At 36.5% G+C, this 26,191-nt stretch overlaps 1 protein-coding gene across 7 annotated transcripts in view; it reads right to left on the bottom strand.

Moving 5' to 3' along the window:
- POSTN (periostin) overlaps positions 1 to 21,358 on the bottom strand; it is a 31,653-nt gene extending 10,295 nt beyond the window's left edge. For 3 of the 7 annotated variants that reach the window (XM_039386213.1, XM_027723272.2, XM_027723265.2), the window contains exons 1-17: positions 21,138 to 21,358; positions 19,546 to 19,644; positions 15,404 to 15,468; positions 14,032 to 14,189; positions 13,267 to 13,431; positions 12,285 to 12,431; positions 11,233 to 11,374; positions 10,385 to 10,597; positions 10,090 to 10,224; positions 8,604 to 8,752; positions 8,008 to 8,144; positions 7,113 to 7,243; positions 5,634 to 5,764; positions 5,364 to 5,466; positions 4,914 to 4,981; positions 4,289 to 4,334; positions 1,191 to 1,238 (exon numbers count right to left, since the gene is read on the bottom strand). In XM_039386213.1, the coding sequence (XP_039242147.1) occupies positions 1,191 to 1,238; positions 4,289 to 4,334; positions 4,914 to 4,981; positions 5,364 to 5,466; positions 5,634 to 5,764; positions 7,113 to 7,243; positions 8,008 to 8,144; positions 8,604 to 8,752; positions 10,090 to 10,224; positions 10,385 to 10,597; positions 11,233 to 11,374; positions 12,285 to 12,431; positions 13,267 to 13,431; positions 14,032 to 14,189; positions 15,404 to 15,468; positions 19,546 to 19,644; positions 21,138 to 21,259 (2,059 nt within the window). In that variant the 5' untranslated portion in view covers positions 21,260 to 21,358. Of the gene's footprint in view, positions 1 to 1,190; positions 1,239 to 4,288; positions 4,335 to 4,913; positions 4,982 to 5,363; positions 5,467 to 5,633; positions 5,765 to 7,112; positions 7,244 to 8,007; positions 8,145 to 8,603; positions 8,753 to 10,089; positions 10,225 to 10,384; positions 10,598 to 11,232; positions 11,375 to 12,284; positions 12,432 to 13,266; positions 13,432 to 14,031; positions 14,190 to 15,403; positions 15,469 to 18,230; positions 18,235 to 19,545; positions 19,645 to 21,137 lie in introns of those variants that run through there. The other 4 variants (XM_027723277.2, XM_027723273.2, XM_027723266.2 and 1 more) reach the window with 2 other exon arrangements.
- Positions 21,359 to 26,191: the final 4,833 nt, after the last annotated feature.

A 26,191-nucleotide genomic window follows, 5' to 3' on the forward strand; every position in this document is an offset into this window, starting at 1 on the left:
GGGTCTCTGTCTGATTCATCACTGGACAGAGAGATCACTCACACAGTGTCCCAAAGCAGAAACACTGTACTGGCAATGAAAAGGAGCAGCCCTTCAATACTCACTAACTTCTAATGTTATTTTTTCTCTTAGGTGAAGAAAACTTAGTTCTACAATTGACTGTAGAAGTGCTCAGACATTCCATTTTTTCTTTAAAAGACAATTTATTTTCAGTTAACTTTCAACTTCTAAACATAATGTAAATCTACTAAACTATATACTCTGTCTCTGGATTTAACAGAGAGTACTGTACTTTCTGAGACTGATTCACCCTAATCATAGGAAGATTTCTAAAATGCCTTGGAAGAATTATCATGGGAAATTAATCTATCCATTGTGGATCTGATTTAATGATGGAGACTAGGCAACAAAGATCAGCATTTATGGTAGATGGTCTCTAATCCTAAATGGGATGAAGCAGACAAGCTGCTGAAAATGTAAGGACATGAAATCCTGCCAGAAACACAGATTAAGCAGTCTGGATAAAATTCTTTGCATGACATTTTTAACTGCCTTTCTCAGTTAAGCTCAAACAAATTCCCTTTGAGTATTTTTATTTCATTTGGAAACTGGATCTCATTATCTTTAGTTGAGTTATAAATCACAAGTGATTTTAGCAGTCTCAGTCCCACATTTTGTTCTTTTCAGTCCCACCATTAAATGGTCATGCTTTTGTCTTCAGAAATTAAAGTTTGGTTAAATATAATTTCCAGGTATCTGACAGATATTGGTAGTTAGAACTGATTGAAAAGCGTAGAAAAATGAACGTCTTTTTTTTCTTCAAAGTATAAGAAACGTGTACTTAATTTTTAAAAATAACTATTTTAACAGAAAAAAAGGGGTCTTTTTTGAAAAAAAAAACCACCAGTAATAAAAGAAATATTTTAGAAAAATTATTTAAAAGTACTTTCAAATGCCTGTAGAAAAAGGAGAAAATCCATTTGCAGAGGACAACTATGGGTAATCATTTTATAGAAAATATTTCAGTCAGTTCTAATTGCAATATTTGTATCTTTGCTTTTCCAGCAAAGTGCTTAACATCCTAGGCTTGATATGTACAAAATGCATCCCCTTAAAGAAATATATAAATATATATTCTGAATATGTATATGAACATATGCAGAAATATATATACCAAGGGCCTCATTTACCTTCCTTTGTGATGATAGGCTGGACGTTGCTTTCAATTATGTTAATTTCTGAAAATATAGAAAATGGAATATACAGTACATTCCATTCTTACAATTTCTTTATGACAATGATCAGTTGGATTTGGTCTGCTCACAAGGATGTGGATAAAATCATAATTATTAATGAGTGGAAAAGTAACTCAAAAGGATCTCGGTTATAATTACGAAACAACGATGCATGGAAGTCACCTGCAGACAGAATCTATCGGCATGCCATTTGCCTTTGTGCCTTATGAAACCCACTGGTCACGAGACCTATGTTAATGTATGGTACATAATAATAATGGCTTGTACAATTACCTGCACAAAGATTTGCACAAATCCCTGACGTATCTTAAATCTGAGTATTGCCCTCTTCTTTTCATTAGGGAGCTGATCTGGTAAACAGAGGAAACCTTCTGGCATTCAGAATTATAGATAGAATGTCACTGAGAATATGCCTGTGGTGCCCTTAGGAGATCAAGTTGTCCCTCTACACCTAGGACAGACTCAAGTATTCATTTGAATATCCCTTATAGTTATTTGACTCATATCCATTCACTGGTAGAGAAGTCCTCACTGGTAGAGGTCCCAGCCTTCCTATTCCCACACTCAAGTAAATCAACAGCTACAGCTTTCTTGATGTCCAGCATTGACCTCCTTCACTTCATTTTACAGGCATTGCTTCTTGTGCTGCTCTCACTGGCCATGGGAGGTAGAATATCTCGAGTTGGAAGAGACCCATAAGGATCAACAAGTCCAACTCTCTTCTCAGAGGACTACCTAAGACTAAACCATATGACTAAGAGTGTTGTCCAGAAGCTCCTTGAACTCTATCAGGCTTGGTGCTGTGACCACTTTCCTGGGAAGCTTATTCCAGCAACCAAGCAGCCTCTGGGTGAAGAACCTTTTCCTAATGTCCAGTCTGAACTTCCCCTGATGCAGCTTCATTCCATTTCCTCATGTCCTGTCATTGGTCACCAGAGAGAGGAGACCAGCATGTCCCCCTCTGCTGCCCTCCTTGGGGAAGGTGCAGGCTGCCATGAGGTCATTGCTCAGCAATGAGGTCACTCTTCAGCCTTCTCTTATCCAAACTGAACAAGCCAAGTGACCTTGCCCACTCGTTATAAGTCTTGACCTCAAGATCTTTCATCATATTGGTCACTCTCCTCTGGACACTGGGCAGAGGAGGGATATTAACATTTTGATGCCCTTTTTGTATTGTGGTGCCCAAAACTGTATCAGTGCAGAGCACTGTGGGACAATCCCCTCTCTAGACCGGCTGGAGATGCTGTGCCTGATGTCCCCCAGGACGCAGATGGCCCTCCTGGCTGCCAGGGCACTGCTGACTCATATTCAACTTGTCATCAAGATAGATTATTCCATTTTTTATTCCGAGAGCTTTTTAACTTCAATATGTTCATTCTCAACTTATAAAAGCCTAATATGATGGTTTTCGTTTCTACTGTGAAATGTTAGAACCCCACAGAAATTTTTGTCATTTGTCTAAATTCACCTTGCTTTACAAGCCAAAGTTTCAGCGGAATCTTTGTCTTCTAACAGTTTGTTTCAACAGGTTCTACTTTCTATGAAGAAACTAAATGCAAACACTGAGAAAGGCTGCAAGAGAGCAAAAAGGGATCCTTTTTTATATTTACTCCCTAAAGAGAAAATAATCAGAACAACTCTCTCCCATACAAGCATCACACTTGCACATCTGGGAAACAGGTGGAACCCATACACTCTGTCCCTCTGGAAGTATTTATGAAAAAGGAAGGATCTCAGTGCACAGTTTGGTCAATCAAAGAATCATAGAATCAACCAGGTTGGAAAGGACCTCTGAGATCATCAAGTCCAACCCTTGATCCACAACCGCCGTGGTTACTAGACCATGGCACTAAGTGCCACATCCAATCTCATCTTAAAAAACCCCAAGGACGGAGAATCCACCACTTCCCTGGGCAGCCCATTCCAATGCCTGATTACCGTCTTTGTAAAGAATTTCTTCCTAATATCTAACCTAAACCTCCCCTGGCACAGCTTAAGACCATGCCCTCTTGTCTTACTGATAGCTGCCTGGGAGAAGAGACCAATCCCCACCTGGCTACGACCTCCTTTCAGGGAGTTGTAGAGAGTGATGAGGTCTCCCCTGAGACTCCTCTTCTCCAAGCTGAACAACTCCAGTTCCCTCAGCCTCTCCTCATAGGACTTGTGCTCCAGTCCCTTCACCAGCCTCGTTGCTCTTCTCTGGACCTGCTCCAGCACCTCAATGTCCTTCCTGAACTGAGGGGCCCAGAACTGGACACAGTACTCAAGGTGTGGCTTCACCAGCGCTGAGTCCAGGGGAAGAATCACTTCCCTGGTCCTGCTGGCCACACTGTTCCTGATCCAGGCCAGTCTGTCCAGGTCCCTCTGAAGAACCCTCCTGCCTTCCAGCTGATCAACACTCCCCCCTAGCTTAGTGTCATCTAAAAATTTGCTGATGGTGGATTCAATCCCCTCATCTAAATCATCAACAAAGATATTAAATAGAACTGGGCCCAATACAGATCCCTGGGGGACACTAACTGGATGCAGCACCATTCACCACCACTCTCTGGGTCCAGCCCTCCAACCAGTTCTTAACTCAGCACAGAGTGCCCCTGTCCAAGCCATGGGCTGCGAGCTTTTTCAGGAGTATGCTGTGGGAGACTGTCACAATGTTGCATCTTGGAGAGCAAGTACAATGCTAAGTCTTGGAGAGAGGGGCAGTACAACTCTGCTGTGCATGAAACACTGAACCTTGGCTAAAAATTGAAAACCAATCTTTTCCGTATGTATCTTGCCTACCCCAAAGAATCTGAATAGCTTACTTCAGGGTTATTTTCCAGTCACACATCTGGAAAGGGAAAAAATACATACAGTCTCACAACAGCCAGAAACATTCTGCTTTGAGTCTTTCTCTTCCTTTGCTTCATCAGCACATCTTACTCTCCAAGAAATTACTTTCTTTTAAAAAGAGATGTACAATTCCAAATTGGAATTGGCAACATCTAAAAAGAATTCTCAAACCCATCTGGAAGTATTTAAAATGAACTTACTGTAAAACGTCAGTGGAATCTCTTTGAAGGTACTGTCACGAACAAACTATAAAAACAGAAAATCAGTTGTAAAATTTAAGAGAAGTAGCACTTGCATTACAGTTTCCTAGTGAGTGTGGGTAGGATTCACTGCTTCTTTGACCTAAAAGTTAGGTGGTGCTATTTGTCTGGATTCTGTCATCCATTATAGAGGGACAATGTAGTCTCAAAAGCATAGCTGAGATAGATAAGGATGCCTACTTTTCCTCACAGAGTGTTGATGCTGGTGGCTTTAATGACAAAAAAATTTAGCCACTCAATACTCTTTCTAAAGAGGAATTGCCTCAAGGATTTAGAAGTGATTTATTTTCCAAGAGTGATAAATTGTACCTGAACCAAAGAGTAGATTTAGGCAAGTTCACACTGGGGTTATCCAAATACAAATATTCTACAACTATTTGGCACTGAAAAACATAAATTCTAAGTCTTGAGTGCAGTGTATGATTTGTGATTATATTTGGGTAATTGGGAGCTATTGAATGCGTTGTCCGCTGAAGAAAGGACTAGAGAATCACTTATGAATTATAATGTACACAGTTTCCCAGATCTTGCCATAAGTATGAATGGATAATTACTGAAAGAGTACCTTAATTTCAATGTACTTAATCAACTTCTTCAGGATTGTGAGCAGCTGATCATTTCCAACAGGCAGATCTGACAAAAGAAATAGGCATGTAAGAGGAAATATACAACTGTGTGCATTTTACTTTCATTTACAGGAGATGTAATCACTCTCAAACACTCACATAAGCATGCAGTTGTATATATATTGTATATATATTCTTCCATATCAGTGGAAAAGATAGTCTATGGCTAGTCTTGTCTTCCATATATTTGACTTTCATAAAATTTAAAAAAAATTGCCATGGTTTCAAGTGAGGTTCTTCCACAAAATTAGCAGTGAGGTAAGTTTTCTGTTTCATATCCACATAAGAATTTTATCTTTAAATTAATTAACTTTTTAAAGTTATTTCAGCTACATAACATGTAAATAGATTTAAAGGATTATGTATAAATTCCATGAAATAATACTCACCTGCTGGATATAGGAGTTTGTCAATGACATGAATTACACCATTTGTTGCCATGAGATCAGATTCTCTTGATTTCAGTTCATTAACCAGAAGAGTATCATTCACCTGATAAAGGATCAAAAGAGAACCCAAGTTATCAGGGACATTAAAAAACAACCCCAAACCCTACTATGACATTTGCAGAATTGCATCCTACTCCATAATGTGGATAGACATGAAATGTCAAATCCCTATTACAAGGCTGTAGCAGGGAGATTTTTTCTATGCTTAACTGTTTTCAAGTAGAGTTTCCCTCCTTGGATGGTTTTAAGAATATTTGTCACACCAGGCTCAAAGCCACTTCCAATGAAAACTCCTTGTGTCAAGTGGTAAAGAAGAATATTCCTGAGAGCATTTTTGTCTCCTATATAAAAACAAAAAAGAAAAATAGGAATAAAAATTAAATGGTAAGCTATAGTTCTTTTTGGAAATTCTAAGGATTCACACAGGCTTGAGCTGGAATTATGCATAATATGAATGACAGTACCATGAACATATACAATTTGAATATGTTAAAATGGTGGTAAATGGAAACAAGTCACCCATATGACAAAAAGGCACTCAGAACATAAAGATCTTATAAGAAACCTTATGAAAAGAACAGAAAAGCAGTCCGTGGAGCAGTTAGAAATGCTGGTTTTTTCTGTTCTTACAGAGAACAGATGCAGCTTCACAGACTTGTGACACGCTTAATTTCCTTTTATAACTGCCTAATGAGAGTCATCTAGGCTCTCGGTTAAACTAGAGACACACCACACTAGAAGGCAACTTAGACCACTACCATAACTTTAAATGGTTGAAGAGATAATTTAAATTCCCAGTGCTTCATTAGTGAGTTAAAGGCTGCAAAGCTGGGGTTGCTTTTTATCAATACTCTGAACAAAGTCTTCCAAGTAATTAAGAATTCATGGGGTTTGGCTCCATGTCTTTAAGCTTTCATCTGAGAAGTACAGGAATGGAAAATATACTGACCTGAATGCAGCAACCGCTCCTCCTGCCTTGTGCACAGGCCACATTTATGTTACTTTTAAATAAACTAAAATTATTTATAGTGCTGTGGCTACAGTCTACCCCTCCAGTCAGAAATTCTGCAGGAGATTTGAAGTATTCACTGTGCATTACTTCTCTTATGGAAATAAAGCATGACATTAAATAAACTAGTTTTAAATCTTGCAAAAAATCTATAACATTCCAGAGTTTGGACGTGTTAGATGGAAAGAAATTACTTGCATTGACATGTAGCAAAAGATACTCAATATTTTACTTGGAGAGCACAGGTGCTATCAGAGATCACTGGGTGGAAACAAAGGTAAGGAAAGATAGCAAAAGTCAACACTAAATATCTTTTGATGCAATAATTACAACTAGAAAAGAAATATGATAGAACAGAATTTCCATCTTAAAAAAGCTATTAGCAAGGTTGAATGATGACAAGTTGAGGGTAATGAAATGAATGAAGATTCTAACTTAGAAGGTAGTAAGACCATGGAACAAGATATTAAGGAGTGAAGTTTAAATTCAGGTTGGATGCTTCTTTCCAAAAAGATATTTTCTCTACCCCCAAGAAGGAAATAATTTAGGGAAGTACTATGAACTGCTCTATGCAAAAGGTAAACTGTTTCATCAGGCAGCTTCTGTGTAAGAAGTGCATTAGCTTCCTTTCCAATCAATTTGACCCTTGCTTATAATTCTAGTTTTCTCATGTTACTTACTTATCAATATATCCTTATCGTCATCAGTCAAACCTTTAAAGGCATCATTAGTTGGAACAAACAGAGTCCATTCTCCAGGCTGTGACAGAACATCATCTAAATCTGCAGCTTTCACCAGACTGAGGAAAATGCTGTTTGCAACAAACAGACAAACCACAAACACAACTTGTTAAAATGTAGTAACTACAATTGAGTGCAGGTACCTAGTTCCCTCATTTTTTTCTGATAGTACATCAATCTTCAAACTCTTTAACTATTCCCCAGAAATTAAGATAGTGAAGGAGGAAAATGAGAAAGAAAAAACAAGATAATAAAATAAGACAGTCTTAAGAGTAGCAGATAGTGGAAAAAAAAATATTGGCAGCTTGGATCACAGCAGGATTCATCAAATAAAAACATCACAGATCAAAGAGATGAAAGGAGGATGTAAAGGTTACTTGCTCTTTCTAGGAGTATTGGGATACTTGCAGGAAAGGGACAAAAATGCATACTAGAAAGGTATGCAATCACGCTGCACCCATATGGAATAGTACCGCCCAATAATTAAAACTCCAGACTCCCCTGCACATGCAGCTCTGGATGTATCATCCAATTCCTTTTGTCCTCTTATGCCTTTCGTTCCGTCATCTTATTGACTCCATTCTAGCACAGAGTGTGGGAGCCTTTCCAGCACACAGCTGGAGAACACTTTTTTTTTTCACCTACATGTTTTTTTTCTACTCACGTGTTTGTTTTTTTTTTGTTTGAGTAGGCAATAAGCCCTTCCCTGCCCTCCTTGCCCTCTAAAATCCAATGACTCACAAACTCAGTGCATAATTTTTTCTCAGACCAGCTGTGCTGTATAGACAGTTACTCTCTGCAGGAAATTCTTAGTGCTGTCAAAACTGAGACTCACCTAAAACGCTTATCATTTCTTAGCATTTCATGCAATGTCTTTTCTGCTGGATTGATGATCTGTCTGAAGACGTGAATAAAGCCATTTCTTCCTTCTTTACTTCCTCTGACCATGCATGAATTTTCAATACATACAGCCTTAATAAAAGACAAACAAATATAACTATTTCCACAATGTTAAAAATAACACTCGAGTATTTCCTACAGTAAAATTGCATGTTCTTGCCAGGAAATTTGGCATTGCTTGAGAAAGTAGCAAAACCTAGAGTAAAATAACATGGTGCAAATATTTCAGAACATGAATTTTCTTTCCCTTGAGAATGTTCTTAATTAGTTCTAAAACTAGCCTTAAACATTTGTAAGCAGTGAAGTGCCAAATCTGAAATCCTGTTATGTTTTTCCAAAGAGTTTTCCATGCTAACAAAATTCCAATTAAGAAAGATCAGATTTTCTTTTTTCCTATCTTAAAAATTTAAAGATTTTTTTGCTAGATAGTCATAATGGTAAATGTTGGGGAGTTTCATTCAGCTTTGCCTTTTATTGACTCTCCATATTCATAGTTGGGATATATATTGTTAGAAGGCCCCATTCACTTACTGTGCGATATACAAAGACTCTAAGTAGTTTTCCTCCAATTGTTTCCAGCTCTTGTCCATTGTACAGTTCATTGAGCCCAACTTTCACTTTTATAATGTGATTCTGCAGGATTGTTCTAAGAAGACGTTGATCCAGCCTTAAGGTGTCATCTACAAAGTCATTTAGATATCAATATATAGTAATCTATATAGTGAATTTTCATTGAGATATAGTTAAAAGACTATGGAAATATAGAATCTTACTTCGAAATGCTTGAGTTAAAGCTTGGACAGGTCTGTGTACACAGAAAATGAATTGTTAAGTAGTTCCTGCAAATGGCCATTCCTTAAATTGAGTAATGAACTTTTGACATAGCCCTGACTAATTACTATAACTAATATGGATGATGATTTATACGTGGGTCGGATCCATCTTCTGAATTACTGCTACAGTTCTTATTAGAACTATTCCTTTCTGCATGTGCACCTTAAAACCTGTCCAAATTTGCTTCTATGGTGGTGAGTTAACACTCAAATTCTTTGCGGAAAGGCAAGATGCTCATGTAGTCACCTGTGCAAATGTACAAACACCTGCTTTATAGTATATTTGTATTAGTTTCTCTCTGCTTTAATGTACTGGAAAATACTAACTTTCTTGTATGTCCTGCTTTTGACTGGGATAGAGTTAATTCTCTTCCTGCTGTGTTCTGGATTTAGTATAAGAATAATATTGGTAACATACTGATGTTTTGGTTATTGCTAAGTAGCGCTTACCCTAAATCAAGGACATCTCAGTGTTTCTTGCTGTGCCAGCGAACAGGTGCACAAGAAGCTGGAGGGAGCATTTCCCGGACAGATGACCTTAACTGGCCAAAGAGATATTCCATACCATAGAAAGTCATGCCCAGTATAAACTTGGGGGAGCTGGCCAGAAGGGGTCAATCACTGACTGGGCATCAGTGAGCAGTTGGGGAGCAATTGTACTGTGCGTGACTTGTTTCTCTTGGGTTTTAATTATATCTTTATTATTAAATTGTTTTTATCTCAACCTATGAGGTTTTTTTAAGTGTGATTTTTTTTTTTATTACCCTGATTCTCTTCTCCATCCCAGTGCAGGGGAAAGAGGGAGTGATTGATTGGCTGTGTAGTACTTAGTTGTTGGCTGGAGTTAAACCACAACAATGTATAAGTTTTTTGAGAACAAATATGTTGTGAATATAATGGAAGCAATGCAAAGATTAAGGTTCCCACAGAACCTGTCTGTACATATTTTATATCTTATTTTAGTGATACTATTTCCATTAGCAAATGATATGACTGAAAACAAGCTGTGTGGTCTGGTGGTTAGGTTTGTTTTGCCTTTCTGCATGGCGTGTAATTTAAAAGGATGAGTATCTCTATTTGGCTATGGCACTCTAAGAGTTAGAACAAGTGCTGGAAGTGATTTGGAAAACTGTCAGGGTAGCATACATTCTTGTTTATTTTGACAATCTTTTAGTGCTACTAACCTGAGAAAGCACCATTTAGAGGTGCCAGGAGCGTGTATTGGCCTTCTGGTCTCAGAGAAGATGCCAGACCTAGCTGTGCCACCAGGTCAGTAAAAGTAGTCTGCTGGGCACCTCCAAGCTCAATGACTTGTTTGGCTGCAAATAAAGGAACAGGAAAAGGTATTTTAACACATAATTTCTTCCTATTCCTGATTTGTATTCTCTGTGCTTATCCATAACTATATATCTGAGGGAATCGAGGTAAGATTGTAGAAAATATCTTCCGGGTAAGAAGTTTTTTATACATATCACTGACCAGAATCAGGAATTAGCACTTGATCAATGAGATGGATAACGCCATTGCTTGTCACAATATCTTTGCGTTTCACCATTTTCACTCCATTCACAGTCAGGCTTTCACCATCGCAACCAATTTCAACAGTGTTTCCTTCCAAAGTTTCATAGACAGCTCCACCTGTGATTGCTTCAGAACACTGGAGAGTATTTAATAGGTGGAACTTCACAAGAGCTGCAAAGAAAAGAGGAGGAAGTTCATATGTGTGTTTGGACACGTATTCGTATACGTATAATTCACATATAGGTGTGGGATAAATTATTACATCTATACAATTTCTAATAGTGTACTAGCTTAGCTAGCATATTTGCACTCATAGATACTTTTTTCAAAGTTATTGATACTATACTATAGGCATCTAAACAACATTTATGGTCAAAAATATTTGGCATTCCTTGTATTATGAAAACTCTACTGGTTATGCTGCAACCTGCATGTGGCAGAGTGGTGACTGCTGCCATGTTCCAAAAGGACCTCTGGGTACAGAACTCTACAGGCTATGCAAAGGAGTGAGAGAACCCCACATTCAGAAAGCCTTGTATTTATAGAGGCAGGAATGTCTATCAGAACTGAACTATTAGGAACATCAATATGCCTATATTTTCCCAGTTCCCTTTAAACCCTTTAAATTCAAACTAAGTTTTCAGTGGCTTTGAATCCTTAGGGCAACAGGAAAAATCTCAGACAGAAGAAATAACTCCTAGACAGATGAAAGTAGAGGTGCTTAATTTCATAGCTACTAAGATAATGTTGTTTCTATCTCTTGATCCACTCATCTGTATTTCTCATTCACAAAAAAGGTTACATACCCTCAGAAGACACCTTGTCACCCATGATCCTTTCTAAAACTCCCCTTGGAAGTCTCTCAAAAGCTTCATTAGTAGGAGCAAAGAGTGTATAATGACCAGGCCTTCCAAGAATATCCATGACATCTGATGTAATGGCAGCAGCCTAAAACATAATTTTTTTTTTATGCTGATAATTTAAAATATTACCAAAACACATTATCTGTCTAGTTTCCCCTCATGCCCACAGGTACTTCAGCAATAGACCAGGATCAGTGTTACAGAAACATGAAAAACTGAATGGACAGAAAGGGGTCCTTTTTCAACTGAAGACTAGAAAGGATTGGCTTTTATATTCCTATTTTTAAAGGGCTTAAATGTTGTGTTTGCCTGTAACAGTCATGGACTGTATTTGAGGGATTGAGAGGGTCTTCTCCAGTTTTATGCCTCTGCATTTAAAATACCTATTTGTATTTATTTTGGAGATGGACAATGGAAAAGGACAACAGTTATTTGCAAAACAATGGCACATTTTTTTTAAACATGCAGCATGAAATCCCACTGACAGATATGGCTGCACAGACATATCCTCCAGGAGAAATACAAACTTGGACAGAAAAAATCATACTTCCTCTCCGCAAGAAAAATCCTTCCTATGTGCATCTACTGATGCTCTAAAACTTGCTATGAGCCAGATTCTGGAATTTATTTGGTGCTTTTACCATTTTTTATCATTCAGTTTGAAATTATCTTTATCAATCACCAGACACTGTAGCTTTATGCGCACATTTCATTGCCTCAGTGTTCGAAGAGAAGAGACTTTTTATGTACAGGGACACACTCCATCGTATTTATGTGGTCTTATTTTATCCATAAAAGAGAAGAAGCAGGTTCCTTATATAAAATATACTTTGACTTTTTATATAACTAGATTTGAAATACTAGATGGAGTTCTTAATTGAATTTACTGAACTAAGCCTTCATACTTCCAGGTATGACAAACAAATAGAAAAGAAATAAGAAAAGGAAAAACAAACCAAAAAAACAGAGAAGATCTTTTATTTTTGTCCACTTACTCTAAGAGATGAAAGATCGTCCTCGACTTCAATGAAATCTTGAATCGTACTTCCAACAGCCGTCAGGACACGATCAATGACATGGACAACACCATTGGTAGCAATTTGATTGCCATGGATGATCCTAGCACAGTTAACAGTAACAACCTGTATTTGAAGAATAAAGTAGTAGAAGATTAAGCATTAATTTTATCATAAACATGGAACCCGATTCTTACAGACTGAAAATGTATGTATTGTACATTGTGTATTCACTGTTGGTATTTCAGTTGGATTTTTTTAAAATTTGAAGTAAAATTTTGCAAGATTTGAAAGTCTGGCTAATCTTCTGGAAAGGTAACACCAGACTTATTTAGCTTACATTGATTTCTTATTCATGTTTTATTTTTCATTGCAATAATTCTGATTTGTTTTCCATATCAGGTTAATATGGTGATTGTATTGGTTTTTACTGATGTAATCTGTAGACCAACATAAACATTTTGACGCATCTAAGGCAACAAAGATGAGTGACTTAACTGGGAGTTTTCTAGCATTTATAAAAATTATATTTTTTCTAGACAAATAATGGATGTGTGTTTTCTACAATCTTAAATGTTCCTATCATGTACTCAAATTCAAATAAAATATCTGATTTAATATTACTTAGCAAACACATAAAGATTAATACTAGATTTTGCTGTCAAATTTATGATGATCATGTATTTTGGCCACAAAAGGCTTTGACCTGTATGAAGAAAGTTTTTTCTCGTTTGAACTTTGATTTCTAAACAGCACAAGTTTATTCACTCTTTCTTAGTCATTTGTCTAAACAGCAGTCAAAACTTCTTCAAGAGAAAATTTATTTATTTTTTCCAGTCACAACTGACTTGCTAGGTGTCAAACTTTCCATAACTTATTTTCCTAGCTATATAAGGAAATAAAGGAAATAAAGGCTGTAACTGAATAAATATATTAGAGGAAAAAAACAGAATAGACTTACCCCATTAGGATAATGGTTAATGAGCAGTTTCTGGCCATTATACATAGACACGAGAGTCAAGCCATTTTTAAGATCTTTTGTCAACATGCGTTTATTTAGCATGTGGTGGTGGAGAGCATTATACAGTTCAATATTTACATTGTAAACCAAATTCCTGTGAATTTCCTGAAGACGAAAGGAATTTAATTAATTAGAAGCTTTGAAACATTTTTCCACTCAGAAAACACGTACATATTGTTTTACCTTAATTTTCAACATCTTTTAGGAAACACAGTTTTGAGGCCTATCAATTGGCTCTACTTAAATGATCCTTCAATCTGGTTAGCTCACAAATGGAAGACAAAAGGCTTCATCATAGACAAGTCATTGGAGGAGCTTTTATTCAATATTTATTTAATCAAAACCATTACTAAAAGAAGGATACCTGAAATACTGACAGTGCACAACTAGACATCATGTAGTTGCTGGAATTCCTAAAAGTTTCCTCAAAACTATGTTAATAACACTAACAATATTATTATTTTCATGCAGATTCTTAAATAAGAGACAATTATGATTGCTTAGTACTCCTGAAATTAAACTCAGCCTCTCTAGCTTCAGAAATGTATTTTAAACATGCAAATTGTTTCATTATAAATTGCACAACATACTTTTATGTCTAAAATATCAATATTGTTTCTAATCTACTTTATCATGCACTAGCTTCAGCTAAAATGTTAGTTGAAATAGAAACACACTTTAACTCATACACATGTACACACTTACTGAATTTAATTGCTCCCAGGCTTCATTGCTTGGTGCAAAGAAAGTGAATGATCCTCGTCCTTCAATCTCTTCTCTCAGCTTTGATATGTCAGAGTACTGCTGTGTGGAGGTAGCTCCCACAATACCAAGTGTGCCATATACATGATCAATAGGAGCAACTAAAATAAACATGTAATAAGAATGCTGTAAATGTCATCCATGATCAAATTTATTTTGTTTCTTTTTGTTGGACAATTGCGCTAAAACTTTTTAAATCCATATTAAGCAATGTGCTTGGATTAAAAATTTGACTGTCAACATACTCAAAAATCATCTAAACACATCTGTTATTTATTTTTTTTTTGTTGCTTAACGAAAAATTAGATCAAACAATATTGAATATTGTAAGGTTTTCTTTGGAAGAGCTGTCGTGCTTTTTACTAGAGGCTATCTGTTGAATATAGGAGTAAATTCCATCACAAAACATTAAATGGAGATAGTCTCCTTTGGTCATGATGGAGCAGAATTCATCTTCTGAAACCTTTTGCTCTTCTTCCATTGTCCAGTTTGTGAACATATTGATTAATCCAGAGGGTAAGAATGGCCATAGACTCGCAGTTAGAACACTACTACGTGAGAACAGTATTTATCTCTCCTTATTTTAGGCATCTAGAAGTGAGACATTTGCATACAATCTAGTTGTTGTTGGCTCTTTCTATGGTTATGGAGAGGAGCAGACAATTCTAGAGTGTGATTGACCTCATCCTAATGTAAAAATCTGAAGGGAGATTAATTCATCTAAACAAATTGGTCTCTGTATTGTTGAATGCAAAAGGATTAGTTCAGACATAGGGATCAAAGCTATGAAATATATTCCTTCTCCCATTACTCTTTCTCGCTGAAATTAATTTTATTTATGTAAAACAGAAAAGTATAAACAGGAGAAATCAAGAATTTCTTTCTTCATTTTCACTCCTTCTTAGTTAAAGCCTATAAGAGTCTCCAACTAAATTAGAATAAAGTCTTTTCAGGAAAAGGAATAATTTAGATATGCTACATCTGGTTTTCTGACCTCACTGGTAAGTTTTAGGCTATTTTGGGATTTGATGGGAATAGGAATAGAAGTTCTTTGGCAGCTTTGGGAACTGAAGACACTGTCATTCCTCACCAATCCAGCATCGGGAAGGAGCCGGGAAATTCAACCTAAACTGCATGATAAGTTCAGTGCTGGCTGATTTTCAACTGTGTTGACCATATACAAATGAGGCTGTCTATTCTCAGGCAATAATTCTGAAAAAGAGGCAATCATTTCTCAAGATGACCACCTTTGAAAATCTCTGGTGTTGTACTGCTTCCCATGTACTGATTTATCCATATGAAAAAAAGCTTATACCTGCAGGACATCCTCTTGTACCATCCATCTTCATGTAGCCAGGACAACACTCGTATAAGACAGTTCTGTGTGATATAGACAAAAGCCAAATTAAATAATATATGAGAGAAGCACATACTAATTTTAGCTAAGTCTATTTTTATCTTTTATTATTAATTTTTCATTACAAAATACACACTCTCCAGATATTCATCCTTTTTCTGTCATTCAGTCTTTTCTATATTGACTACAAATTGATCAAAATTTACTAAATGTAAGAATTTGAATTTGAATTTACAGAATTACTACCATCATTAAATTTAAGTACTAGGTAGGAACATGGGAGGGCATGTGGTACTCATGTAGAGTACTAAAAGGTGATGTGACTAGAACAGTAGTTGAAGAAAATTAATTTATATATTCTATGTTGCAAAGATTAGATGACATTGAAGAAAGAGAAAAAAAAGTGAGAACATTAAAGGAAACTCACAGAAGGGTTGTAAAGGAAAACGAAAAAATTTAAATGAACGGAATAGAAATTAAAGTCACAGAACTACATGAGGTCACCTACATACTGGCTATAGGAACTAAATAGGTATTTATTTAAGAGAAGGCCTTGTGGATTGTATGGTAATAAAAAGTGGGAAAAAAGAGCCTCAGCTTTCCAAGGAAGAATTTGAAGCAGCTCAGGAATGAGGGAGAGAGCTAATTAAGAACAGACATAAAACAGGTTATAGAGAAGGAAGTCACTAAAGACTAGATGGATGGACACAAGGAAAAGTTCACTGGTAAACATAGTGAGGATGAAAACCAGACTACAAGAAATAAAAACCAGAGTTAAAAAAGTATGCCATCACAGCATACAAAGAATTTAGCAATACTTGGGGGTCAGGAACTGTTATATAATGATATCAATAAAATACTCTCATTTTCAAATACATGTAAGCTACACATAATAGCAAACCAGGTGATAACTGTATACTGTCATGTTCAATTTCACATTGTGTGTCTTCTTAAGAAGACATATGTCTTCTTAATTATTATGACAGAAATAAAATTCTACCACAGGTCTACTTGAAAAGTTCTCCTCTCTCATAAGAAAGTGTAAATTCACTGACATCACAGAGGTGAATTTGGCTCCTCAGGAGAGGGAGGGCCAACAAATTATACAAACTTACTGAAGTCTAAACCATAAACTTTAATACATTAGACTTCAGATATTACTTTTGAAATTATAGTACATTGTTCACTATATGGTACACTATAATGACAAGGAAAAATTGCCAGCACTGTTTTACCTAATAGATTTACTTTTATAGATGGGGCTGATGTTGGAAGTTCAAAAGTTCTGCACACTAATTCCTTGAAGGTTTTTACTAAGTTTTTACCACTACAGTCCCTTTTTTAATTTGCAGACTCTTTTTGGTGGCATCTGAGTACACTTCTCTCATTTTGCATAAACTAAAGCTGACAAATGGTTAACCACAATCACGATAAAATGGAGAGCTTATTCAAATGAAAAGTTGGACTCAATACCTTCACCATCCAAACTGCTTGAAGAGATTAAAAATTAAAAGTAGACTGGAAGAAAAATAACATTACAAAGCATGATTATAAAAGTGAGGATTATAATCCCATAATTGAAAGCAATCTGATAGAGGTGGTGAAGATTAAAAATGTGTATTTTTTAAACACAGTTTTTCATTTCTCTGTGCTATGAAAATATTTTTCTCCATTCCCTCATATGCGTACACATACATGACATATTCACCCTGCTACCATGTGCACATTTTCAGCTGAAAAGCCATACACTGAAAGTATTTGTATTTGTATAGTGTTTTTTAGTACATCTCTTTCTTTAAAGTGATTCAGTGAATGGGTATTCTATTGAATGCAAGAATAATGTACCATTTAGGCTACAGATTTTCAAATTAGTAATAAACCTTATACTACTACTCCTTCTTGCATCCTTGCCAGAAGTTAATAATAAAAAAAATAACAATCTGATTTAAGAAAACTGTGCAGCAGAATAGGAACGAAAATGTTCTCCCAACTGTGTGAACTGCTTTGTCATGAGAAAATATTTTTTCCTTCCCTGTAATAGAAAATCTCTCCCCCTCATCCCATGGGAAACTATGAAAGATCATGGTCTTAATTACCTCTTGAAAAAAGGAACGAGGAAGCTGAGTTATAAGCACAGAGTAAGACATGGAAAGTTTCGTCTTCATACCATATCCAACAATGATAAAATTAATGAAAGACAGGAAGTTGGCTGAAAAATATAGTTAAGAAGAAAATGCTTTTTCAGCCACATGTCATAAGATCAGTGCCTTTTTTTACCATATATATATTGTTATGTAAAGTCCAGGCTTCTTTTCAGTGATCAAGGGTTACTGTAAGTTCCTACTGAGAGTATTCATGTTCCCTTACAGTTCTCTGTAGTTAAGTTTTTTAGCTGTTCTCAAAACGTGAGAAAGATGGGATGGGATAAAAGGGGTTTGTATGGAGCATACCAGAATAATGTTACAACAATTCAGAGCAGGATGCAATTCCTCAGTACCACTTGCGCGTAGACACTGTACACGGGGGAAGTATCACCTCATACAAGATCAGAAGTTATCTCATTTGTATCCCTACTAGTTCAATATATGATGGTGACCAAAGAAAGAAAGCAGTTACTCAGATAAGAAGCAAGACTGCATTCTTGGGGGTTTGGAGGGGTTTGTTTGTTTGTCTGTTTTGGGATTATTTTTTTGGGTTGTTATTGTTTGGAGGTTTTTTATCACAAAGTTGTCCTGACCTTATCCAAAGGAGCATGTTCCAAAGGAAAAGGGTAGAGCAACACTACCTTAAGTCCTTGTTATTCTTGGCTAATGGAGACAGTTTTTAGTTTATTCAAATCAGCTCTGTGACTCATCTGGTTCTACTCCTTGCTGGCATGGAGATAAAATACTGCAGAGAAACAGTGGAAAGACTTTTGGTCCAACAGGCTTTGATTTTAGCAAACCTGTAAGTTACGTCCTGATTGTAAACTTAGAGCAGTGGAAGAGGAATGTACATAATAAAAGCATTCAACATTATATAGATCATATATACAAATCACGGAGGACTTGTTAACAGGGAGATATTAACATGGGAAGATGTGTTGTCCTTCGGATTAGCATTCTTATTACACTAACCTTTTCAGTCACATCTGTGTTTCTGTTTTTAGCATGCAGAGTATAAAACTCTCATTAACAGCTAAGACTAAGTTATAACAGATGCTCTATTACAGCCACAAACCCCCCTCAAACAGCTCTCAGGAGTTCTATGACTTAACTTACTCTCACACACATTCTTTTCCTCCTTTGTCCTTGCTCTGTGAGTGCTTGGTACAATGGTAAAAGAAGATAGGATTGTAAAAAATTCTTATTCAAATGGTAGGAGTGTTAAAATAGGAGGGAGAAGGCAGGTGATAGTTTTGTGTAGACTTTCACAACGAAATCCACCCAGCCCCACTGCTCAATGTCTTCCTCTGGTTGGCTGTACCAGACTTTTTTCTTAGGTCCTTGCACAGGCACTTCAAAGTGTTTTACAGATTACACTCTTCTAAATTCTAGTCAGAATTCTAGTTAGAATAAAGTCTTTACCTGACTTCAGTTCAATGAATCTCAACTGCTTATTGTTTCAAACTATTTTTCCTAACACATGAAGGCATCTATCACTGCTTAACACATTTTGCTTCTGGAGCTCAGCAAAGTAATGAACTCCCTGTCAGATTTATTCTGACGGCAGACTTTTCCCTCATGGGAAGACATGGCATCTATCTAGGAATAAAACCACAGGAGTAGGTTGTTTTCCAAAACTGCCTTTGAGAACATCCAAGTTTCAGTCTGAGCCACTTTGAGGAAACACCCTTCTTCCCAACGTGTCTGCGGTAGAATAAAATTTAGTGCTAGTCAGTGGTATGGCAGATTTTACTGAAAAGCTGAAGTACTTTTGATGCCTTGAAGCATGTCCAGTGAAGGAAAAGGGAAGTCAGCATTTCAATGCCACCTGGAGGAGAACTAAAAATTCTAATATAAATTACAAACAGTTAGTTTGTCTGTGAGAAAAGGAGTTTTCTAATTGTGTATTGCATTATCTCAATAAACAGGGAACAGTTAGAAGCAGAGCATACTTACGCTTTCTTTCCACAGATGGCTTGCTGGTACCAGTTTCTGCAAGTGCTGAAGTATTTCTTTTTTGTTCCCATAACTTGCTGAAGAGCACAAACATTTGGGCTATGGGTGGAGTGAGAAACATTTTAAAAAGAAGTTTCTGTGCATTTCTGTAAAAGTTCTATATGAAATAGTGGCAAATACTGTTTCTGTTGAATAAGAAATTAACATCTGGCTTCAGTTCCCAGGGCAGGTGTGTTTTCAAGCAACCACAGTGCAAGCTGCGGGGACTCCCCAGCTGGGTTCCTTGGCAAGCCCACCCTCCCTGCAGTGACAGAAGCTTCCCCTTCGTTCTGGTTTGACCCTATGTCTCTGGTGGGCAGTGATCACCTGCTGTGCCTAGTCAAGTCTCAGTATGCCTTCCATTTCTCCCTGCAAAGTGAATTACCAGCCACCAGGGACTGCATGGTGAATGCCATCAGGCTCTTTTCATTAAGGTTTTTGTCTTGTACACATCTGTGCAACGGAAGGCTGTGAGGAGATGGGGAAGAAAAGTGCCTTGTTCTTTATGTAGAAGGAAGCCCTGTCTTCTGTAAATCAATCAGCTATTTTGATTACCAACCCCTTGGACTACCGCAGGCACCTAAATAAACATTCTGGGAATTACTGGGGACCAAAGGGTAAGTTGGCATGTAAATAAAAGAAGTCACAGACTTCAGATGAGGAATACATGTTCCTTAGCATGGTAGTGTACAGAAGAGGAATTTCTTATGGTCAAATTCCACGGTGCAATTAGGCATTTTGTCCCTAACTTTTATACTTCTGCAATTGAAAAATTCCTCAGTTCAAAAGTTAGAACATATATTTTGCATCACTGGGAAGCCAGTGAACGTTTTTATTCGAAAAGCTCATTGTGTGTATGTAGCAGGCAGTGGGAATTCAGCAAAAGAAGATAGGATCGTAAAAAGTTCTTATTCAAAAGATGTTTTTTGCTTAAGAACGACTACAGGAAAATGTCTTTAGACACATGTGTCTCCCTGACACCAGCTGTTCAAATTATTTCTGTGTCTCCAAACAGCCTGGCTTGTAAGCATTGTCTTTTGGAAACCCTGCTGAGCAGCTTGCCACACTGGTCTAGTGGGAACAGAAGTTTTACAAAGGGTTCCCAGTATATGTTCCCATGTTAGAAAGCATTTGAATAGAGCTCATGATTTCCATTAGGATGGAATAAAAAGAGAAAATACTGTGGGATAGGTGTCAACTCCATTCAAAAGTTTTCAAACATATATTAAACATATCTGCCATCTCATCACATTAATTATGAACCATAATTAATTTCAGTGATTCTGAATCTCATGTATTTGATCCATTGAGAAATGCTGATTTGAGATTTGTCTCCTTTTTGTGAAGTTTAACAGAATTCTGTCTCCTTTTGAAACTCCCTGGAAAACTTTTTATTTAAGAACAATTCATGTAAAATTAACATAAAAAAAATTCTACTTGAATGACAGTAAGAAGTCACAGTGAAAAATCACAGTTAATATAATGCGAGAAGAAAGGGGAGAATAAAGATTAACAAGCTTCCTTTACATTAGAAACAAAAGCCAGCTACTTACCCCTGGTCGCGTGCTCTTATTCGACTATGAGTTAAAATCTTGTCATAGTGAGCAAAAGCAGCTGCTTGTTCAAAAGCAGACAACAAAAAAGTGGAAAAGGTGAATAAGAAAAAGATCTTCATCTTTAGTCCTCTGTTGCCTCTGGCAAGTCTAGAAGAGAGAAGTGGCAAAGGGATTGGAGAGCTGACAATTTATATGCATGTTAGAAGGTGGTGGGAGGGAACCACAGGATCAGTTTGAAACTTTGTACCACCCTCCTGAGAACCGCAGCTTTTGCTGCCAGCTTCAGTAACCTAAATTAGTAATATACATTAACCATATAACCCCCTTTTATTCCCCGATTGGCTAATTTCTTCATTGTTACAGAGAGCTTATAATTTTTTTCTGCTGACACAACAATAGAGAAATTTTGAGACATTTATACTCTGGCTTATGGTTTAGCATTTATAGCACTGAGGCATCCCGAGGTCATGATCACTGTGAGTGGTTTTATTCAAACCCAGAGGAAGATGTTGTCTGCTCCCACAAGAACAGCATTTCTTTCCTTTGTTTTCCATGTCCTCACTGTTATCAGCTATGAGCTGCTTAGCTACAGAAGGTGATGAAAGTTCTAAATAGTGTTGTCAATAATCCGAAATAGCGTTTTTGTCTTGAGAAAAAAATACATTCTGATTAAGAAGTAGTTGCTCAGTTAAAAGCAGTATGTTTGCATATTCATTTTAATTCTAATGATAACAATGGCTATTACATAATGCTTTTGTTCAGATCTTTATGCAAGATATGATTACATATCATATAAAAATCACTATCTGAAAATTTGAACATATACCTTTTTATGTGTTCGTCTGTCCTTCAAAGACTCTTGTGAAGTAAATGGAAAATGTAACTCTGAGCTGTAACTGAGGAAACTGAGACAGAAGTGGCGGGCTCAAGCCTCCTATGAAGTGACAGTCTCAAGACTCCAGGGGCAGTTAGTGTTTGGACTGCAATCCAGGAGTTTGCAATTTTCATGTCGAGGAAAAAATTCTGCTATTTACATGGAAGTATTTGCATATGAATACAATTACAAGAGAAAAATCTATAGATCATTTCAGATTTTTATGAAAATAAGGTGAGTTCTCATGGCAGCACTTCACTTTAGTTTCTTCCTCCAACCAGAGAGAGCAGTGAGGTGAATAACTAGAAATGGATGCAACATTTTACTGACACATCTGGGACCCACCTATCACTATAGAACAGACACAAAGGAGGCAAAGAGCAGCAGATGGAGCCAGGGGCTATTTCCTATATATAATCATAGGTAAGGGTTATAACTAGGCATAGGCATCTAGATAGTTTTTGATTAAGGTCTTGTCTTAGGTAACCATAGGACTTCATGGTTTCTAAGATTAAGAGCAGAGATATTTGGTAATGGTAGGTGGGCTTCTATTCTACTGTGACCTCTACACATCCTATCTGCAAAAAACTCAAGATAGCTCATCTCACCTCTGCTGGAAGCACCAGCATCTCTAGACTCTCACTGCGTGAACTCTACACCTGTAACCTCACTGTTGGATCAGCTGATGGAGGCGTCAGGTCAATTCTGTGATATAATATTAACAGTATTAGGAGACTGTCAGTGCTGTGCTCCTGTTCCTCTCAGAGCTTTTTGTCTATTTCTGGTCTTTGCCACAAGAAATACAATGAGAAATATCACCACTTAAGTGTCTAGATATGACATTTTCAGCTGCTAATTGGCCTCAGTTGATTGCTCTTTGCAGTTCTCAATCTAGAGATGAAAAAAATTAGAGGATACTCTGCTAAATTAACTTGAAAAATTTCGGAAAGCCCCAGAACTTTGCCAGTAACCTGTTTTCTTGGGAGCACCTCTCTTCCTCATCTATCTGCTCGTGGTATGGTTCAGGTTCTTCTCTTCCACACTTAGCAAGTAGCATCAAAAATTAGGAGACATTAATGCTGCTGCATTCACTGACCTCCTGTTGTTTACAGAGCTATCTACCACAGTTAAAGATGGAGCAATCTGAGCAGGGCTAGTATTTTTCTTTCCAGATTTTTCCAGCTTTCTGACTAGTGACCCAATGTCAAATCACAGAGAATCCCATTTTTTCTCAACATAGACTACAGTAGGCTATAATTTGTCACAACCATAGAGCAAGCCTGGTGATGTAATTATATTTAATGAGGCAAATGTTAGTAAAAAATAGTCAATGAAGACGTATTGTTCACTGAAATAAAACAATATGTGGAAAAAATTAAAATAAACTTATTTTCTGAAAAAAAATTTAAATTGCTGAGTGAGTTGTTCTGGTGAGCTGTGTAAAAATGCATAGATCTTAAAAATGGAAAAAGCACATTGTTACTGGAAATTACTTTTTAAAAAATAACTGGACGGAAATTGCTTATAATTTAAAAACTTCAAGTGAAAACAAAGTAGAACAAAAAGTCTAAAGAAAAAAGAACAGCCCAACTACATGAATCCTGTTCCTTATTTATGTTCATATTAGTCTAGATGTAAAAGACAATAATGGATACAGGCTTTGGTTTGCCTCTAATATAACGGCGTGCTGCACAGTACACCCGAGTAACCATTGTAATTTGCCAACTACAATTACTGTTGTAATTCAGCAACATTTTATTCGCTTATGCCCATTGCTACTTTATTTAATTTGTTGTTTAACTATCAAGGTGGCTACAACACCAACAGCAACCTTAGTTTTTTTCTTCCTTTGGCTAAATACTTTGTGCTAGTATACTTCCTAAGTGATGTGATGTTGAAGTCCTAATTATGTATGTTAAAAATTTTAATTATAAAATACATTAAAACACACAATTGATTCGAAATATTGTTGTAGTAATAGGATTTTTTATTATCCACAGCAGAAGGAACACATCCAAATGAATACCTGGAATAAGAATAGAACAAGTGTTGATTTTCATCTTCCATGAAATGTAAATAGTGTCAAGAAGTAAAGTCTATTCTGAACAGTTCATTGTATTTCTCTAGAGACCTCTAGCGGAGAGAACTCTGTAATGTAGTTTTCGGAAAGCTGTCTTAAGTGTTTACACTAAGAATTTATTGTATAATAAAGCAATTTCTTTTATTATTCCTAAAGAGTATTAGATTAATTATATGATGCAAAAATACTTGCAGTCAAATATTTAGAGGTTTGATTAACTGCTTTTACGTCAAATTGAAGTAGTAGAAGCATCTACTAGTCACTTATGGCCAATCCTACTGCTGATGTGCAGAAATTCAGAAAATAAGAATGGAAGTAAAGTGAGGGTTTTTTCAAATACACTCTTCTCAGTTAAAATCTGCAGGTGTTTCAGGTCATTTACAAAGGGTGACATATGTTATACATATTCTATTGCCTTATTTTGAAACTTTGTTTTATAACTTATGTGTTTACTTTTTGTTGTGTGTGTGCTCAGTGGAAAGAGAAAATGGGCACAAAGTATTTGCACAAAAAGAGAGGCCATCTGTATTGCAGTTGTTTCTTGACTACTTAGGTTTCCTTTGAAACCTTGATTAGGAAATTTGGGATTTTTTGTCATTAATTTCACTTAGATCAACAATTTGCTTCTGGAGTAACCTTCAGCGTGTCTTCTTATCAACTACTTTGTTTTTAGGAATACCATAGATATGTACCAGAAGAAGCCAAACAACTCATTGCTGTTTTGGACAAACTAAGAGGTTGATGTGTATAGGAGATTTAGTGTCTGTAAGTGCAAGGTGATACACTTTAGAAGTAAAGTCTTCAGTTGTAATGTAAATGAAAATTAATGCAAACAAAACTATCATCACAAATGAGAAATGGAAATAAACCTCAAGGAAGTAGCTAGGAAAGATATGCTGGTGGTCCTGTGAAGAGGATGAGCATGGATGCATGGCTTGATAGTCACAGTCAGTCAGTTGAGAAATTAAAACAAATTAGCCTAAGAAGGCACCTTATTTTTTCCTCCACTATCACCAGCATTTAGATGCTAATAAACCTGCTTAAGTTACCCGTTTATTGTCTATCACATCAGGGTTTTACTTTCAGGTATCATAGCTCACTTCTGAAACATCACAACCCTGCTTAACTGCTGATTTTTTATGTGATAGCTTTACAAGCTAAGTTTCACATCACCTAAATTTAGCCATCTCGAAGTCAAGGCTACTCTCCTTTTGTCCCAGGTGGAGAGAGGGTAATTCAGATTTTATGTTGAAAGATTTGTGTTCTCTCCTCTAACAGCAAAGCAGATCTGGCACCTAGTTTGAACTAGACTCCTAACCTTTTGAAAGCCCAGTGCCATAATAGGAGAATCCCAACATTCACATCTTTTCTTTGGTGGTTTGTTTTTCAGGAATAGACACTTTAAAAATATACTATGCTAAATAAGATTACTTACAGTACAATATGTTTTCTGGTGATCAGCTTGTGAGCTGGTGATTAGCTGCTATTTCCCATCTTAATGACTAGTCTTAATGACAGGGTCTCTTGCTGATACTCTGCATAAATTTTCACTTTTTTAAGCACAGTCACTCCACACCTACAGGAGCTAATTAATTTTCCTTATACTTTTCAGTTTGTTGAAATATTTTAGACCCTTTTCATAAATCCCATTAGGCTTCTTATTGCCAAACTACACAATTTAAATCTTTAATGTTTCCCCATTACCCAGTTCTTGATCTCCAACCCCAGGGAATGATTGTTTCTTAATAAATCTCTCAAAAGTTTTTCATAGTATGGACTGATCCTTCTTATGGATTTTGGGAAAAATCTACAGCCCTAAACATCAAAATATTCTACTTTCTCTGTATCAAAGTGACACTAAAAGTCCCAATATATGAATTGCTATTTACAGTCAGTTATGTGCATATGGCAAGATTTTGTAAAATATTACAGTTCAGCATAAGTTATGTGGTCTTATTCCTCAGTCCAGGTCTGCATATTCAGCTCAATTACCATGAAAAATAAAATAAGGATTAGGCAAACTCCTTGGGAAATGGGACTGTTGATTCCTCATTCAACAGCAGGTGATGCTGTTGCCATAGACAAACATTTCTCTTC

The sequence above is a fragment of the Pipra filicauda genome, unplaced genomic scaffold (genome assembly GCF_003945595.2).
Source record: "Pipra filicauda isolate LSUMZ 115617 unplaced genomic scaffold, ASM394559v2 scaffold473_size681673_pilon, whole genome shotgun sequence".
Lineage (NCBI taxonomy): Eukaryota > Metazoa > Chordata > Aves > Passeriformes > Pipridae > Pipra > Pipra filicauda.